General features: G+C 44.6%; 1 protein-coding gene across 1 annotated transcript in view; it reads left to right on the top strand.

Annotated features, from left to right (window-relative positions):
- Window positions 1-17,760, top strand: part of LOC306796813 (phospholipid-transporting ATPase ABCA1) — a gene marked incomplete at both ends in the record, with an annotated part of 107,205 nt that overhangs the window by 72,438 nt on the left and 17,007 nt on the right. The window contains 9 exons of the mRNA XM_079295880.1: window positions 438-607; window positions 3,358-3,535; window positions 4,622-4,737; window positions 4,976-5,120; window positions 9,968-10,091; window positions 10,966-11,095; window positions 11,338-11,461; window positions 16,089-16,151; window positions 17,571-17,677. Coding sequence (XP_079152006.1) covers window positions 438-607; window positions 3,358-3,535; window positions 4,622-4,737; window positions 4,976-5,120; window positions 9,968-10,091; window positions 10,966-11,095; window positions 11,338-11,461; window positions 16,089-16,151; window positions 17,571-17,677 — 1,157 coding nt within the window. The remainder of the gene's footprint in view (window positions 1-437; window positions 608-3,357; window positions 3,536-4,621; window positions 4,738-4,975; window positions 5,121-9,967; window positions 10,092-10,965; window positions 11,096-11,337; window positions 11,462-16,088; window positions 16,152-17,570; window positions 17,678-17,760) is intronic.

Raw genomic sequence — 17,760 nt, 5'->3', positions numbered from 1 at the left:
TCGTCTATGAGAAGAAGCAATTGAGCTAGAAAACATTTCTTTTTTCATTCAACACATCAGTACGGCTCCCCGAAAATAGTTTGAGTGATTCTTTGACCACTCTCTCTTCAGAGTGCGTTTTGTGCACTAAGTGGACACAAATCAATTTTTATCACTTACAAAAATACATGGGTCAATTCACAGTAGCCCGACAGTAATGCGCCTTAACCTTGGTGCATCTTAAAATGGCAACGGCAACTCGTCACTGGCAATGTGTTCTCCATTTCTTCATCTGGGGGGAAAAAACAAGGTTTTATAGGTCATTCGACATACTTTCTGTTGCCGTGACGGTGGCACAGAGGTCTTATAAGCTCTTCTCAAAAGCTGATTGTAACAAAGCGCACAGCCCGTACAGTACATGCTGTTCTCAGTGTTGATGCGTGCCTCTACTTCTGCAGGTGTGGTTCTACAACGAGGCGTGGCATGGTATGGCGTCCTTCCTCAGTGTGGCAAACAACGCCATCCTGAGGGGAAACCTGCCGGCGGGACAGGATCCCAGCCGGTATGGCATCTCTGTGTCCAATCACCCCCTCAACCTCACCAAGGAGCAGCTCTCCCATGCAGCCATGTGAGTCATCAGACCGGGTTAAAGGGGGAGATGCTGACGAGCTTTAGCTTTGTGGAAAACTCCCGTCTGTTCGTCATTAATTCATCACACGCGCCTCGTGGTGGTCCAGGTCAGAGAAAACAGGGTAGGACGGAACCAGGCCTCTAAAATGTGTGATTCAACATTTCCAAATCTATATGGATAGCGTGTGCTCGGCATCTAATCGTGTTAAACAAAATGTTCTACGCTGTCTACAGCGTGTGCTGCATTTATTTACGGAAACTGCATCTTATTTTTCCTCCTTAGGATTCAATATTTAGCGCCGCTGCATAACATTGTGAGAGAGGGACAGAGCAGCGGAGTGGGAGAAAGAGAAGCGGCGACAGCATAGACAAAGGGAGAACAGATGAGTAAGAGGCGATACAATAGAATGCGCAAGACAGACAGACAGATAGATGGATGAGGGATTTGTATGAGCCCTTTATGAGGATATACCCCTTTTTTTCTGCTTTATCCCAGGGCTAGCAGTAGAGCAGCTCCCCATGAGAGTCAGAGATTAATGACGTGCTAAATCACAACATATGGATCCAACAGATCTCTGTGTACTGTTTTGCGATTGCTACCAGTTCTTCTGAGCTGGTGTCTATTCCTCAACGTTGATATTTAGTCTGTTCAGATATTTTGATCAACACTTTTAAAGGAAAGAAACTGCAGCAAATTGCCGTACAGTGCCATAGCCACAACTCCTGACATTGCAACGGCAATCTAGTGGCTGCTACCGATCAGCACACAGCAGCAGTTTTATTCCGTACTCCGCCGTCGCTCCGGGCCAATCCTCAGGTATTTATGAAGTGATCGGGTGCCCGACGACAGCCCTGAGTTAGAGAGGGACGCCGCGGCACAGTTGAGGGATAATTGAGGGATAATTACGACGGCCTGCCTGCGATAGATTCAGGATGAGCCTCTTTTCCTCTCCACTTCTCTCTGCGCAGACTGTGACGACTGCAATTTACGAACGGTGATTTCCAGATAGGTTTGGACACTTCTTCACTGGCGAATGAGTGCGCAGGCTGCAGACGAGAGGTGCAGAGACATCTTGAGCAGATGACTTAAGCACTGTGGAATTAAGGTGTTTTTAAGATCCACTTCAATTGGTTTCATATGAACAGTGGATCAAATGACAATGTGAAGAACTGTTGTTTTTTAGCAGCAGCTTTATTTGTAGTCAAATCTCTCGAAAGAAAGTCGATGCGTACAACTATCCAAGTTACCACTTCATTTGCTCAATGTCTCTGTTTCAGCTGCATTGGCGCAAAAATAGGACCTTCCACTTCTCTCTCATTTTCACAAATGTCAGACTTTGCCACCATTTAAATTTGGAGATCCACAATATGTATCACTTCTTAATTGCTCAGGAATATCAATTTGGCAACTGACAAAAAACCTCTGCTCTTCCGCCCCGAATTGAATTTGATGTGTAATTTGGCTGCACTCAAATGAATAGTCTTTCTGATTCCTGCACGCTATCTGCAAAACATATCCCGTTTAAAAACCCTCTACGGTTGAGCGACCAAATTAATTGTAATATGCCTCTATCAAAATTGAAATGGTTCTCTATGTTATCTGCATAATACTGTATAATACAAATGACAACCCGAATGTTGTGCCAGGAGCTTCAGATTTGGTAATTAGCTCAAGCTTTCAGCCCCCCCCCCCTCTACACTTTAACATTTAAGACTGCGCCCTGCAGCCCTTGTCATTAAAAAAACAACCTAAAGGAAAGCAATAGATCATGTAAAGCTCAACTCCCGCTGCTCATCTTTCTTGCTCTTCCATTATTAGTTAATTAGCAGATTGCTTGTCCTCGTCTTCGCAGCAATTAACCGGCTTCAAGCATTCAGGGTTAGATCATTCACAGCATTGTGTCCCCTTCATTATCAAACCACCCAACCAGAGCACATAGCCGATTGAAACCTGTTGAAATGTGGGCCCGGCACCCACTGCGGTGAGTCATTTCATGTGTATATGTTTTAATTGTGCCTGATGATGTTGCCCACGCAGGGTGACTTATTTAAATATGCTAATCACGCGGCAGGAAATCACGGAAGAGATAATGCCGGGCCGAAGGTGATGGTTTAAAGAATACCACGGAGTGAAACGAAGGTCAGCGTCTTGGAGGAGAAAGGGACCATTTGTTTTAAACATGAAAGAAGGAGACTGTTGCGTATAAGAAGTCTTTAAATATCTGCTCCTGTATTCTCTTTACCTGGAGATACGGATTAAAGGTGAAGCTGTCGGTTTCAGAAGGCTCATGACCGTTTAAAGCCTTTTTATTATATATGAACTGCTTTCCATTAATCTATGCAGTGCTTATGTCTAATGAAGTCATGCATACTGACACACGCCTGAGACATTAGTTATATCGATTATTTCTGAAGGTGAAACAAAATGCATCCTAATTATTGCAATGTGTTTTTTTGCATTACAGGAAATGAGCCAAATGCTGCTGAAACGTTGTTTAAGTGATCATCCTATTTACCTGTGTTGTAATGGAATCATTTTCATCTTCGTGGCCTTCTTTGTTCACATCAAAAAGGATATTTACAGATCCAAAACGCATCCTGTACGTCTGAGTCGTCACAGAAATCAAACATTTTGTTGACGGTTTGGACATCTCCGCTCCTATTTTGGTGTTTCATTGTCAGTGTCGCGGTACACACTATTAGCTCTCCACTCAACTTCCTGTTTGCTGTTGCTCCATTCAATCACAGGGCCACGACCTCCACTGACGTGGTGGTGTCCATCTGCGTTATCTTTGCCATGTCCTTCATCCCGGCCAGCTTTGTCCTCTTCCTCATCCAAGAGAGGGTGAACAAAGCCAAACATCTGCAATTTGTCAGTGGAGTGAACCCAGCTGTCTACTGGTTGGCCAATTTTGCCTGGGACATGGTGAGTATCAGCTTCGTCAGGCTGCTTTATCACCTCTTAATTGATCATAACTTCTTAAAGTGCAAAATATTATTCCCATTTATTTACGCGAGTCATAAAATCCGTGTTAAAACGACAAGATATGCGTGATAATGCAACTCATTCAGTGCTGTAGGCCTCAATTTACCTTATTGTGATGCTTTCTGCTGTACTATCCAGCTGATTTTTATCCAGCTCAGGCTGAATGTAACAAAACAAAAAATACCCATTTGCAGTAATTGATAATGTGGCTTTGACACCGCTGGCTTCTGGGAAAAAGCTCCCCCAAAGCAACAGTTATTGGCCGAGGCGTAATTATCGATGCTGGCTGCCCCCGCTGGTTACACTCAACAGGCTTTCTGACAGTTTCCCTGAGGCATAATGGGAGTAAACAACTTTATCAGCTACCTTTGGTAAAGAAATGGCACCAGGATGCTCATCATTATGGGGGATAAATGCTGTCTGAGTGGAAGACAAATGCACCTAAAGAGCCGGTCTAATGAGTCTAGCCTGAAGCTCTCTGCATTAGTATACACACTCGATCAAGGATGATATTACAGGGAATCCAGGTTGAAGAATCCCTTAATATTTCAGTTTCAACTTTTTCTGTTATTTGTAAATAAACATGTGTCATTGTATCTTGATGCTTTGTTTGTATTTAATCTATACTACATCATTTACGACATCAACGATGGGAAATTACACCGAGAAGTAAAAGCTGTTTCCAGCCTTCTTTGGATGTTAAATCAATATAAGTCTTAGTTGAAAAAAACAATTCGAAATCATTGGGACCACTTGCCTCAAACACGAGAATTAGATGGGTCTATTATTCAGGGTATTAATTATAAAATTGAAGGGGGATGCATTTGAGTGCGAATGATATTACTTAATAATTACACGTCCTTTCCGTGTAAAAAAACAAATGGCGGGGGGGGGGGGGGGGATAATGTAAATGATTGAACATGTTTTTAAGCCGCCACTAACGAAGAGAAATGTTACACTGGCCTCTACTTCTGATGGGGGTAGCTGCTTATTCTTCCGTGTGCTTGTTTATGTTCCTTCCCACAGTGTAACTACATCGTCCCGTGCTTGATTGTGATCGTGATCTTCCTCTGCTTCCAACAAAAAGCCTACGTTTCACCTCCTAACCTGCCTGCTTTGATTCTGCTGCTTATTTTCTATGGGTAAGTACGTTACAAAGTCGACACGTCCAACCTTAAATTTCCTGTTTACATTTTTTTTTATCTTCAGCCAGTTCAAGAGTGAGGGCGGGTTGTTCTTTGGTTGCTGTGTCCTGGTGGTGATCAGAGCATGAGTGCAATGTCGTGGTTGTTGCAAAACTGTGCAATTTACTTGGTCGTCTGCATTCGTGACTTCTGACGAGCATGGCATTGGTGTGTGACAGTGTCTTGTGTTCTGTAGGTGGTCCATCACCCCCATGATGTACCCAGCCTCCTTCATCTTCAGCGTGCCCAGCACGGCCTACGTGGTGCTGACTTGCCTCAACCTCTTCATTGGCATTAACGGCAGCATCGCGACCTTTGTGATGGAGCTCTTTGATGATGATGTGAGTAGCTGCCACACACGTGCACACATATACTGGAAGAGACTCACGGATATAAAAAAACATATTTGGGGGCTATAGCAGTGGATGGCTAATTGACTTGAATCATGGATAAACGCTGTGTTTTTTCAAGGCAAAGGCTTCCATACGTGTGGGTGAAGTGTATACCCACCTGGTATAACTTTTAATTTATTTCCTCTATCATCTCAAGGATTTTTTTTTCAAAGGAGTTATTTCCCCGATTCTCTTTAATGTTTAACCGTTTGGTGAGAATTGGGTCTTCGGAGAACTTTCCTCATCCATCTTTCAGCAAGTGTTCATTTGAACTGCAAGCTGCTTCGGGTCTCAGGGGAATCAAAAGACAAAGACACCAAAAAAAAAAAAGACCTGCATAAGTAATGGAGAGCTTAGGAAGACAAAGAGACTGAGACAGAGGTTATGGTGACTGTCAGTCATTTTACTTTTGATTGGAAATTAAATAAACAAATACAAAAACAGTGAGAAATTAGCCTATTCTGACTATACAATTTGCTTCACAGCCTGAGCTCTCAATGGGACCTCGGTGCCTCACAGGTTGTAATGATTAAGAAAATTCTCTTTTTCTTTTGGTCTCTGAACTAAATAGGACTTAAATGTTATTTACGTGATTAGCACACATCCCCTACTTTAGGATTTATTTTGTTGCCTCGTGCTGATCAGTCATTCCTTGCCAACAGACACAATGTCGTTTCCCCTCCCTTGACAAGCTGCTTATCCATCTGATGCTTCATCGGAATGTCTCCCACAGCGCTGAGCCCACACTTCAGACTGAGCGTAATGTTGTCTGGGAGAATGTGCCCCCCCGCCTCCCGCCTCCGACTCGATGTTTCCTCTGGCGCCGCTCGTCGATGGCATGGAGGTTTCTCGTCTCCTAACGAGGCTGCCTCCTCATTTGCATTGTGATTTCATCATCACAAACATTCATTATCAGTTTGTATTGTTCATCTGGCAAGTCTTGTCTGTCATTGTCTGTCATTGTTGCCATTTCCTTGTCTCTGCATCCACTTTATTTATTGATACGACGTTAGAGCAGCGTATTACTCATACAGGGTGCCATTGGAAATAATTTAATGGCCAGCATGTTGCCCATGGCAGTGTAAAGGGGACAGATTTATTGTGCTCTTCTCTTGTCCAAGACGTTGGGGAAAGAGATAGTGCTTCTCTGAGACTTGACGGGGACAGAGGTCCGTGGTAATTCTGCTAATCTGACTTGATTTCACTGCCGATAAGAGAGCCCGACGGGTCAACATCAATCAACCAATGTCACAACTCTCCAAGTTTCCATGTGTCCCCTGTTCAGCGTTGACATCTTCAGGGAAAAGACTCTTCACAAAATAGACAGCTTAGATACAACAGTGTGCCCAAGTCGGGCAGAAAGGGTAGACCCTACATCTGACAGCTCAAACGAGTCTTTCCCCTCTCGCGACGTCTACCGTTTCAAAGCTTTGTCTCGTCCTTTTTAAGACTCCTCAGCGGTGGCATTAGTTAAACAATGTCACTCAAAAGCAAAGCCACAGGCCTCAATCTGTTCTCTGTTTTCAAGCACAGGGGTGGATCTAGATCCCTTTTGGGCATAGCACTATTTTAAGAGAGGAAACAGAGCTGCAGTGTTACGGACGCGCTGCCCCAGTTTTGTCTCGAGACCAATGGGAGATTTAGTTTTCCCCCCTCAGGACTGTCCAGCTCCCTGTGGATTGCATCAATCCCAGCCTGCCTTGTATGCTTGAGGCAGTGTCTGAGTCAATACCTCCACCACGTGCCACTCTTAGATAACCACAGGCACGGATAGATTTTCCAGGATAAACATAAAAGTGTGGGCAGGTACTACCTACCTCATGTAGTGTAATTGTGTAGAGTCCTGCATCCTTTATCAGCAGGGTGTTTAAAAATAGGCATTACAATCAGTCCTTTTATATAGCGTGACAGAAGCAAGGGCTCCTGCTGATTAAGTCCAGTTAACTCTCTACCCCTTCTAAAAAACAACAAGTATGGTCTTACAAGCAAAGCAATCATTTCGCGAGATTACCATCAAAATGCTTGAGCTCGGTGGTTGAAAGCGCTCCCACCTTTCCACGAGAACTGAAACATGAATATCATCTGCAGAATACAGCCGACTGAGCCTCGCATTGTGTCAGACTGCTCTCATTGTGATTCCCAGCATTATGAATGAAGCCGTGCTGTGGGAACAACCACATGTAGCGATATGGGTCAGATAAGCGGCTCGCAGACCGTACCGCCGTCAGAACCATTTGAGAATGATTCATAGGCGTGCAGCACAAACGTAAGGAGGAACATTGTCTGGCATTTCATCATCCCCAAATCAAGAGCCTCTAAGATCTCCTTGATGAACAACCAGTGAAGAAAAGATGTTCTACTTCATGTGCTGATCTCATATTAGGTCTCGCACTCTTCCGCATTCGACTTTCTTTATCTCTGAATAATGAATGTTTCCTCTGTTACATTGAACTGACGCAAATATTGTTTTAGTTTCCATCTTTAAATAATTGCTGTAATGAAAGGACAAATGCATATCAACTGGATAAAAGTCAACAGAACAAACTGGTTGAGAAATACACACTTAGGAGTAATCTGTTTGTGGGAATTGCTAAAGTGCCTGAACGCACCTCAGCTCCACTTAGTATGAGCTATTGTAATAATTAGACATAAAGAATGTCAGCGTTGTGCTTTATTGGCATTATCTGAAACATATTGCCAGCCGAGGCACCTTGCGAGTCGTCATGGCAAAATGTACTTTGCCAGGTGTTTGTGTATCGGTCTGTCTTTGGTCACATATTGTCACCGTCTTAGTGTCACAACCCCGTTAGATGCATACGCACAACTTTACATTAGTTCGGAGCAAAATGTAGGCCGGGTTTGAAGACGGGTGTGGTCCGAGCAACGGTGCTCTTTTTACTCTTACGCTATGAATTGCCATTGCATTTCTTTGTGTCCTTTAGTCTTCAAGCAAACATTTAAAGAAAGATAAAAGGAGTGGTGCATTGTTGTTGAAGACATTGGCAGACATCTGAAGGTTTGATTTGACACCGTGATCAATGGGGCCTTTTTAACACACTCTCATGATGTGCCTTAGAGAAATTTAGAGTCATCTCTTCATATGCATGTGGCCACTTTTCTATCTTGAATTCCATTCAAGTTTGATTCCTTTCTTCTTTTTGACATGGAATATGAAAAGAAATATAGATTAAATTATTTTTCACATTGTTTTGCTGCATTAATGTCAATTTTAGACCGTCCAAGATGGGGCCGAGACAAAAAGACTTTGCAAGCATGACGTCAGCAGAGCTTTTCTTCTCGAATTTGGAGCGACTGTACAGCTTTGTCACTTTTCTGATCAGATCTGGTCATGCCTTTTCTTCCATTATGGGGAAGAAGCAATGCAATGAAGAAGAAAAGAGGAAGTTATGGAACTAAGGAGCGTGACGAGTTCGATGAGAAGATCAAGACCACTCTTCCGTCTGTCTGCTAAATATAAAACTACGGCCATAAGAAGTAGCATCAAGACTTGAAACGCCGAACCTGGCTCTGTCCAAGGGTGACACAATCCACCCACAAGCGATTCACGAAAGTGACAATTAGCCATTTCACGGCCTGACTGTTTCTTGGCAGGGACCAGTTGCCAGGCAACCTGTGCAAACTCCAGGAAGTTACTAACACAAGATATATGATAAGTAGTAAACGTTAGACATGCTGGTTGATGCACTTTATTGTCTTTGGACGGAGCCAGGCTCGTTCCCCTGTTTGCAGTCTTTTCGCTAAGCTAAGCTAACCAGCTGCTGGCTCCGGCTACATATTCACAATCTCATCTCACTGTGCAAGAAAGCAAATAATCAGACCTCCCGAAATGTTGAAATATTCATCTGAAAAGACAGAAATCCAGTAAAGTTACTTTTTGTTTAGAAGGTAGACAGCTTCATGTACTCTTCCTCAACTGCCAATTGAAAGCTTGCTCAGTGAAACTCATAAATCACAGAGCAGGTACACATACCCATGAATATATTTTGCCATCATCTGGAATGAAACCAAAAAATGATGAATTTATGTTCTTTCTCCATGTATGCAAGAGCCTTGAAGACTATGCTGCAGTGAAGCAGTAGCCTCTGCATAATGCATGAACTTGCTTTCGAACATACCAAACGTAGTCGTGTGTTTAGTCTTCCCTCTCGCATACCTTCCTCCCTGACTCACTGTACCGCCGTCCTGATTTGAGCCAGTTTGCTGTCGCCCAGTCCATTGTGTGTTCATTCAATTCATTATTCCCTTTGTGCTTTACTCGGCCGCCATTGAATTGCAGCCTCAGAAAGGAGAGAAATGGACGCAACAATTTTGGGGAGAAGGAGAAGTTGTAGCTTGGAAATGCCCTGTCAAGATAAGACTTTTTTTTTTATGTATGCCTTGTGAAACAGACAATATGCTTTGGCTTTTTGTCTGTATCTGTCTCTTAGTTCTTGTACACAGTATCAGAAGAAAGAACAGACGCGCGCAGTTTTGTCTTTTGCCAGCTGTGTCTTTTTGGTCTCAGGGTGCTCCTTCCACCCTTAGTTCGGATTTTAAGGATGAACATCTCCCTACCTGAGCACCACCTCATCAATTTGTGTGTGTGTGTGCTACCTCACAGAGCACACAGTATGTTCCCTAATGCTTGCTGAATCTCAAAATCAAGACATGTTGAGGCTTGTGCCTGACTAATTCCCAGTCGGGGAATTAGTCAAAGTCTCAATCTCAGTCAAAGTTGTTACATTATACACTCATTTGTATCTTGTTTGTGTGTTTGTGTGCTTTTTCCTCGACAGAATGTCACCCGCATCAATGACATCGTGAAAAACGTGCTGCTGATATTCCCACATTTCTGTCTGGGCAGAGGTCTAATTGACATGGCCAAGAACCAGGCAATGGCCACCCTCTTCAGTAGTTTTGGTAAGAGGCCACCACCACGATGACAGCATAACTGTATGTTTGTAGCATCACACAGCTCCATAAACCTCCTGCAGAGCTCTATTCCACCCTACATGTGGTCCATTTACACAGCAGACGTAGAGAAGAGGGGACCGGGTTTGTGGAGGTGGAGGAAAGGTTGAAGAGGCCATCGAGAGGCACATGAAAGAGGAAGAGCGGTCTTACCTGTAGAGAGATGGAGCAGGAAATAGGGGCTTGAGGAATCATTTGCGACGGTGGCGGGAGGGCAGGACGGGAAAGCAATCACAACCTAAAAAAGGGCCAGTGTGGAGAGCTGCTATTTACCAGAGAATGAGACTGCAAGCACTTTCGCTTTACTCGTCTACTTACTCTGCCCCCTCGGGCTCAAGGGTTGTAGAATCTGAGAGAGGGAGGAAAGACAGAGCAGAATTTTAAATGATCAGAGTGGGGGGGGGGGGTGCCGTCACCGGTTTACTTGAGGGTTCATTTGCCAAAAAAAGAAGACGCTTCAACATGAAAAGTACAGGATATCATTGATTTCCGCACATGACAGCACTTTTTTTACATTTTATTTTTTTTAAGGCTAAGTGGCATTTTAACCAGCTGGCTTTCAGCAATGAATATGTCTCAAAAGCACTTCAAAGACCTGACAAATGCCAGCGCTCCTCCCACTTTTGACAGACATATTTGGCTGTCCATGAAAGGAAAACACACATCTGCTTATTCCTTTTTTGAAGACATGTCTGCTAAATCATACGCTGAGCTTGTAGATACGGGCTGGATGTTAACATGAATTGACACACAGCGATAAAGCATTTAATTACCTCCCATTGTCTGTGTATTTTTTATTTTTTTTTCTCCCACCCTGCTACAGGGGAAGACCGTTTCCAGGACCCGCTGAGCTGGGATATGGTGGGAAAGAACCTTTGCGCCATGTCCATCCAGGGAGCCGTCATGTTTGCCATCACAATCCTCATCCAGTACAAGTGTTTCTGCAAACCAAGGTAAAAGTATTTCAGATTTAAAGTCGTTCAAAACTGCCCGAGGAAAGTTCCGTACACTAGACTGATGTTTCTTACTGTTTATAGTTCCGTGTTTTCAATCAATAATAAAACACGCCCTCGCCCCAAAATTGCTGAGATCGTTTCATCGAGCTTAAACGTTGACCGAGATAATTAGTCATGCGAGGTCATGTTCATTTTAATAAACGGTGTTATGCCAACTGTGGTTGACTTCTTTCTGCCAGGCTTATTTCAGGAAAACCATTACCTGCAGAGGAGGAGGAGGATGTCGATGTCGCTCGGGAACGCAAGCGCTTGTATGAAGGCAAGGCCCAGAAAGACCTTCTGAGGATCTGCGACCTCACTAAGGTGTTGTATATTCAGACTTTCAAGCCTCCTCAGTCTGGCTCGGCACTTTCCTTTTCGCCGTTCTCCAGTCCAGGTTCGTCCTCGGCGCTCCTTCCAGCCGTGGTGCTCTCTTCCCCCTCTCCTCTCCTCCTGCAGCTCTTAAGTCCTGCCTCAATCAGCTGGCTTAAACACCCACACCTGGGCGAGCGGTGAGGCCTTCTGGGAGCTGTAGTTGGTGCATCGGCGGCCATCTTGTGGTGTGGCTGCTGATCGTTAAAGGGGAGGTAGCACCCATCTACCACCTGGCCCCACAGTGTACAAAGTCATGTGATATATGTGCGTTTCACCTTTTTTTAGGTACCAGAAAATTCAACAGCCCACCTCCACACGGTTCCTTTATCTTCTCTTTCCATTTCATCCTTTCTGGGGTTTTTCTTTTACTCTTGTTCACTGCATAATTCAGTTTGCAAGGCAAATGAGAAAGACAGATTGCAGCTGTGCAGCTGTGGACTTTCACAAACATCACGAGCGAGCATCAGAACGAAACAAGATTGCATTTCAGGGGTGTAAAGGTCCGCACTCGTATCCAGCTCTGGCCCGTTCCCACATCGCGGCAGGTGAAATCAAGCGCGCCGTGGCGGTGCGCGCCTCAACACAGCCGAGATTAACGCTTCATCCATCGGCAGGTGTTTCTTCCCTGCGGGCGGCATTGGCAGCAGGAAGTGTCACCGCAGCAGCCTGCTTTGCAGCTCCGGTGCCGACAGCTGGGCGATCGAACAGCATCTTGCTTCTTACCACCCTTCTTCGCTCCTCGACTCCCTCGGTCTCCGCAGTCTCACCATACTTAATCTTTCACTCGTTGCTCACGGACACAGACGTGCTCCGCACTCCATCGGGTAATTACCGAACAAGCGCTGGGTAAATCAGCCGGATGGGTAATGTCTTACAAATCATCTCGCAAGGTGAAACCGTGTGGTGCGGACGGTTCCTTTACCAGCAAAGAGTTGTCGAGAGAACTTTTTAATGTTCTGCAAACTTGGGAAAACACTCAAATCTCCCCAGTAAATACAGCTTAAAACGGCGCCGGAAAGTTAAGAACAAGATTTGATTGTCTGCTGTTGACAATATTTCACTGAGATGAGACTCGGTCATCACACAGAAACAGCAGTACAGTGGCAGAAGGCATCAGGATTCTTCCTGTAGTGCCCTCATTGCCTCCCACCACAGCTGTGCCCCATCCATTTGGGATGTAGATAACAAATTGATCAATAAGCGCATTGGCTTTGGTGGCCATGTGCCACAGGCTGAGCCCTGTCATAAATCTAAGCATGCCTCTGAAGCGATCGACAGCCCATCAATCATGTGTCAGAGTCCTGCTCCTCCCCTTCCTCTTCCCGCTGCTCTAAACAGGAGACTTTTGCAAGGCGCCCCCACCTGCTAGCCTCCACGTAGCTGCCGCATTAGCGTCGGCGCTGTAATCGATGGAGACCGTAATGGAAGTGTGTCCGCCTGTGAGCATTTTTCCAGGCCCAGTGCTGTCGCTTTAACCTTCCAGTCACTCACTAAGTTGACAGAGGAAGTTTTACAATACCTCGCGACAGCTGTTTGAGTTCAGGACACTAAAGAGTGATGAGTTGCACCTTGGACTACTTCAAGTACACTTCAAGTATTCCGAGGTGCAACTCCAGTGATTGTATTTACTCTGGGCACATCAAAGGTTTGGATGAGACTCGTGTGTTGTATGGTGACATAAAGGCTGCCTTTGTGGGACAGAATATTGATGTATATATGGATTTTTGAGTGGATACTGGTCTTTTTTCTTGTCCATAATATCAAAATATTCACTTTAAAGAGAAGGAATTATGTAATCTGGTGAGCGAGAGAGAAAAGAAGGGTTCGAATAAATAGTTAAAAGTAATGGTTGAAGCGATAAGGAAAATGGCAGGTGGTGTTTGTGAAGGGGTACGTGAGCTAATCGTGTAGGGCTGTGGGGGTACATCAGCCCAAAAAAAGGTTGTATACACACCTTACACTGCTGTGAATGAATAGACCTTGGAGGGTTCTTTTTGAACAAAGCAGTGTCAGCGTCGGGGTTTACGACCTGAGCCGAAGCATTCGGCGTTCGGAGCGTGTGATTTTCGAACGTAAATCGATATTTTTAGGTTTCCAAAACTGCCGGCATCACATCCTCTCAACTGTCTCTTGATTAGACGTCAGCCCGCTTATCATGGCAGCTGCTGCGGCGCTCGAGTCAGAGGGGAATTATCCTTTAATTGCCTTCCTCCATACATGTATCCGCTGCTTTGATGTGGCTTTAGCACTGCAAACTGTCACTAAAAAGTAGCGCGCGTAAGCCAGGTTGATAAGTACTGAGTGCAGCTGCCAGATGGCACTGAAAGAATGGTGGATCTGTGCAACGCCTGCTTTTATCTAATGCGTTTCATGTGCCAACTGTGTAATATATGCAATGTCATTGTTTGTCAGGTTTGAAGTGGCAGTTCTAAATTTACTTTTGCCCGGTAGCATTCTGAATGGAGCGCTTTTTAAATGGTGGACAACACGGTCGAAAGATTCTGCACGGGGAATGTATCCTTCGTACTTGGAAATGTATGTTGCCGCTAACATTCACCGTTTGAGTCTCTCGACACTCGCATATACAGCGCGGGCTTGTAAACACGCACAGCGCTCATCGAGAAACGGCCAACAGTCGTCACTCTTTCATAACCCAAAGGGGCACAGTGCTGTCCTTGATTTAGAATTTTAAATGTCTTGACTGTCACAACAAAGGCCTTGTCTTGTCTTTTTTTTTTGCGCTGGAGTAAGACAACGCTGCTTTCAAACCACTTTGAGAACATGTCAAACCCGAACATACCAGTCGTCTCGGATGTGGAAAAATACCTGGTGCGTTAAATACCTCATTGTGTTGAATGTAGAAATCATGTTCTCTTAAAGTGGGAGTTTCTTCTTCTTTTTTTTTTCCGATGATGCAGACTGGAATGCAAATGTACATGCACGAGGCTGGTCAGCGGGGGAGGATGTGGATGCGGCACAACATCAATCACCCTCTCGTTTCCAGTGCCGCTGCATGATCTCAGCAGGATACTGACGTATAATCAGAATGTGAGCCGTTGTGTTCCCCTGAGAGATGGGATTCTGTATCCCGTGTGGTGTAGTTTTCTTTTTTTTTAGCAATGGCAGGAGTTTTTAGGGATGGCAATGTTGATCCGTCTAACCGTCTTTCCGTTTGGATTACCATGGAATTTGGTTTACATATTCATGGTCACTATACGCTGTCGGGGTGGGAATCGCCAGAGATCTCGCGATACGATATTATCACGATACTTTTACGCGTTACATATATTGCGATTTATTACTTTTTTCAACTTCAAATGATGTCCCCAAAGGAAAACTGTGTCAACAACATGTTTTATCCGAGTTCTTTCTCTGACGTCTCCATCTTTGTTTCGACCAACTTCCTACCAATCACGCAGCAGACCCGGCACCTCTGCTGACCTCACCAGAAAACAACTCAGCACCATCTAGTGGCCTGAAAAAGCAATTGATGTTTTTTTTTTTTTTTTTGTTTTTTTTTTTTTAAATAGTTTATATCATAAAGTATCGATATAATATCCTCACGCAAAATATCGCGATACTATGCTGTATAGATTTTTCCCCCCCACCCCTAATACGCTGTGTCTTAATGCCTGATGAGATGAACTAACTTCATGTACTGTAGCAACACCAACAGCTCAAAATGACTTCAGTTTATAACAGGATATCTTTAAAGCTAAAAGTCTGTTGTTTTTTGTGATTAATGCTAACATAGCATGCTAATATGCTATGTTATCTTGGTATTACAAGCTTAACAACAGTATGTTAAATGTGTTAGCTGTCACAGCTGCAATCTTCAATATTTTCACATCGATAAAGGGTGCTGTGTGCAGAGCGTTTCAGCTTCACTGCCCGTAACTTCCTCTCAGTTTTACGCTCTTATCAGCCGCATTTCCAGCAGCGACAGGCAGCTGTTTAAGTTCAACATCACGACCCTACACTGTCCCTGGTTTGGCTGTAGACTTATAGCATGTGTAATAGATTTATTTAAGTACGTTTCAGATCAAGGACCACATTCCTTTTTCACCAAAGTCATCTCTGTATATTGACACCGCTCAATGCAGCTGCAGTAAAGCTGGTGTCCATACATGGACTATTGGGAGACTTGTGAGTGTGCTGAAGGTTATTGAGGGTACTGAAGTGCGACTCAAAGTGGAGACAGATTTCCTCATGAATACTGTCATGCAGTCACAAATACTAATGTTCATGTCCTCCTCTTCTCCCCTCTTGTGGAAGTGTCTTAACTTTTCTTTTTACTACCTTTTCCCATCTGGATGGCTCTAAATGTTGCAAATGATCCCTTCTTGATCACTTCTTTTCCTCCACTTTCTCTCTCTCTCCCTTCTGCTTTTCCCACCTGCTCCCTCCATCTCTGCTCTTCCCCACTGCTCTGGGCGATCGCTCCATATTTCGTCATGCTATCCTCTCTTGTTGTCTTCCTCACTGTCTGCTCCCCACCCGTCCCTGCCCCCCCCCCCCCCCGCCTTCTCTCTCTCTCTCTGGCTGGTTGATTCATTTTATCGTCTGCTCCCTGCAGGTGTACTCTCGGAAGGGCACCCCTGCTGTGGACAGGCTATGTGTGGGAGTACCCGCCGCAGAGGTGAGCCAAATGCTGCTGAATCGCACCTCTTCATGCCTATAAGTCTGTTTGATTGGCGTCCATGTAAGACGACTTTCTAGCTCCCGAACATTTGATTCACTTTCAAAATTCACCAGCAACAAATCAGTACAATTTGAAATTGATGATAATATTTACAAGATGTTAACGCAGGGAGCAATGAGCAGATATACTCTGTCTGGGCTTTGATTTACAGTTTTCCAGTTATTTACTTGCAGATTTGAGTTGTTGTTTGGATCCGTCTTGCCTTTTTACTGAGTGGAATTGAAAATATCTTCCAAATGCTGCTCAGAGAAGGCGTTAGGAGAAAAGCTAATCTCCTTATCGGGCTTTGTTTTCTGCCATTGTGTTACTGCCAAAGCATGTGTGTGCTAAAAACCCGCACACGCGGGCTCGTAGAAGAGCATTGCCGGAGCAACGGAGTCTATGAAGCGGAGGAATGAGGACCCAGTGACGTTTCGTTCACAACACTGCCAAGTTAGCAGTGGGAAACCACCAAACACAACGAAAGTGAACTTTTACACAGTGTTTGACTTCAGAACCTTTGTGTGAAATTGATGTACTGTCAATGTAAAGCATCCTTCCTCATTCTGACATGTTGTACATTACATGCCCATACACTGTACCGCTGGAAGCTTTATTTAAACATAATCTCAAATGCTGACAGGCGGTCGTGCTCGTTGGACTTTCCGGCGGTGTCAATCCTCCCGGCCAACTGTTTACTCAAAGCCCAATGTAAATGCCAGTGGAATATCGTGATTCACAGGGCTCTACTGATCACACACTGCATTTCCATGCATTATTTACATCACGCTTAGTCCTCAGCTATATGCATTCACAGGCACAGGTCACGAACAAGCGGGGAACAATGAATGACAGAAATCAAATATTGATGCCGGAGCTCGAGCGCCTAAGGCGGGTCACGTGACCGTAGAGACGACTTCCTGCCGCATTCCCTCCAGGGGGAAGTCAAAATCGGCAGTATCAGGGAGAAAAGATGGAGCGGGATAACCGTGTTTGTTGTAGAAATGTACAGAGGCAGGAAGTTGTGGGTGGGCTGTTTTTTTTTTTTTTTTACAGTATTAATTCCTGCCATGTTGATTTAGTGTGTTGTTTTGTTTATGTACAGAAATCAGGACATCGATTTGTTGTTTTTGCTAAACACTGAACCAGTCGTGCATAGAAATTGTCGTTTCAATTATTCTGCATGTTGTGAACACATATTGGCAGTATAGAGACACACTTCATTAAAGGTGTTAATGGGTAGTGTTTACTCAAAAGACAGCTCATCTCCATGCAGAGTATTTGAAATGTCACCCGGCACCATTGTCTGCGGTCTGTTTTCTAATGAGGCTTGTGTCTGCAAAACGCCGCGTGACGTCTCGCCGTTGTCTCCGGCAGTGTTTCGGCTTGCTGGGAATCAACGGGGCCGGGAAAACCACCACGTTCAAGATGCTGACGGGAGACATCCCAGTCTCCAGTGGAGAGGCCTTCCTAAATGGATACAGGTGAGGCGCGAACTCCCACGAGCGCACCGAGAGTAACTCATCATAATTAGCCACCCAAGATGGCTGCTCATACGGGGGATCGA

This window comes from Melanostigma gelatinosum, assembly GCF_949748355.1.
Source record: "Melanostigma gelatinosum genome assembly, chromosome: 23".
NCBI classification, from domain to species: Eukaryota; Metazoa; Chordata; class Actinopteri; order Perciformes; family Zoarcidae; genus Melanostigma; species Melanostigma gelatinosum.
This window is presented reverse-complemented; position numbering and strand designations above follow the sequence as displayed.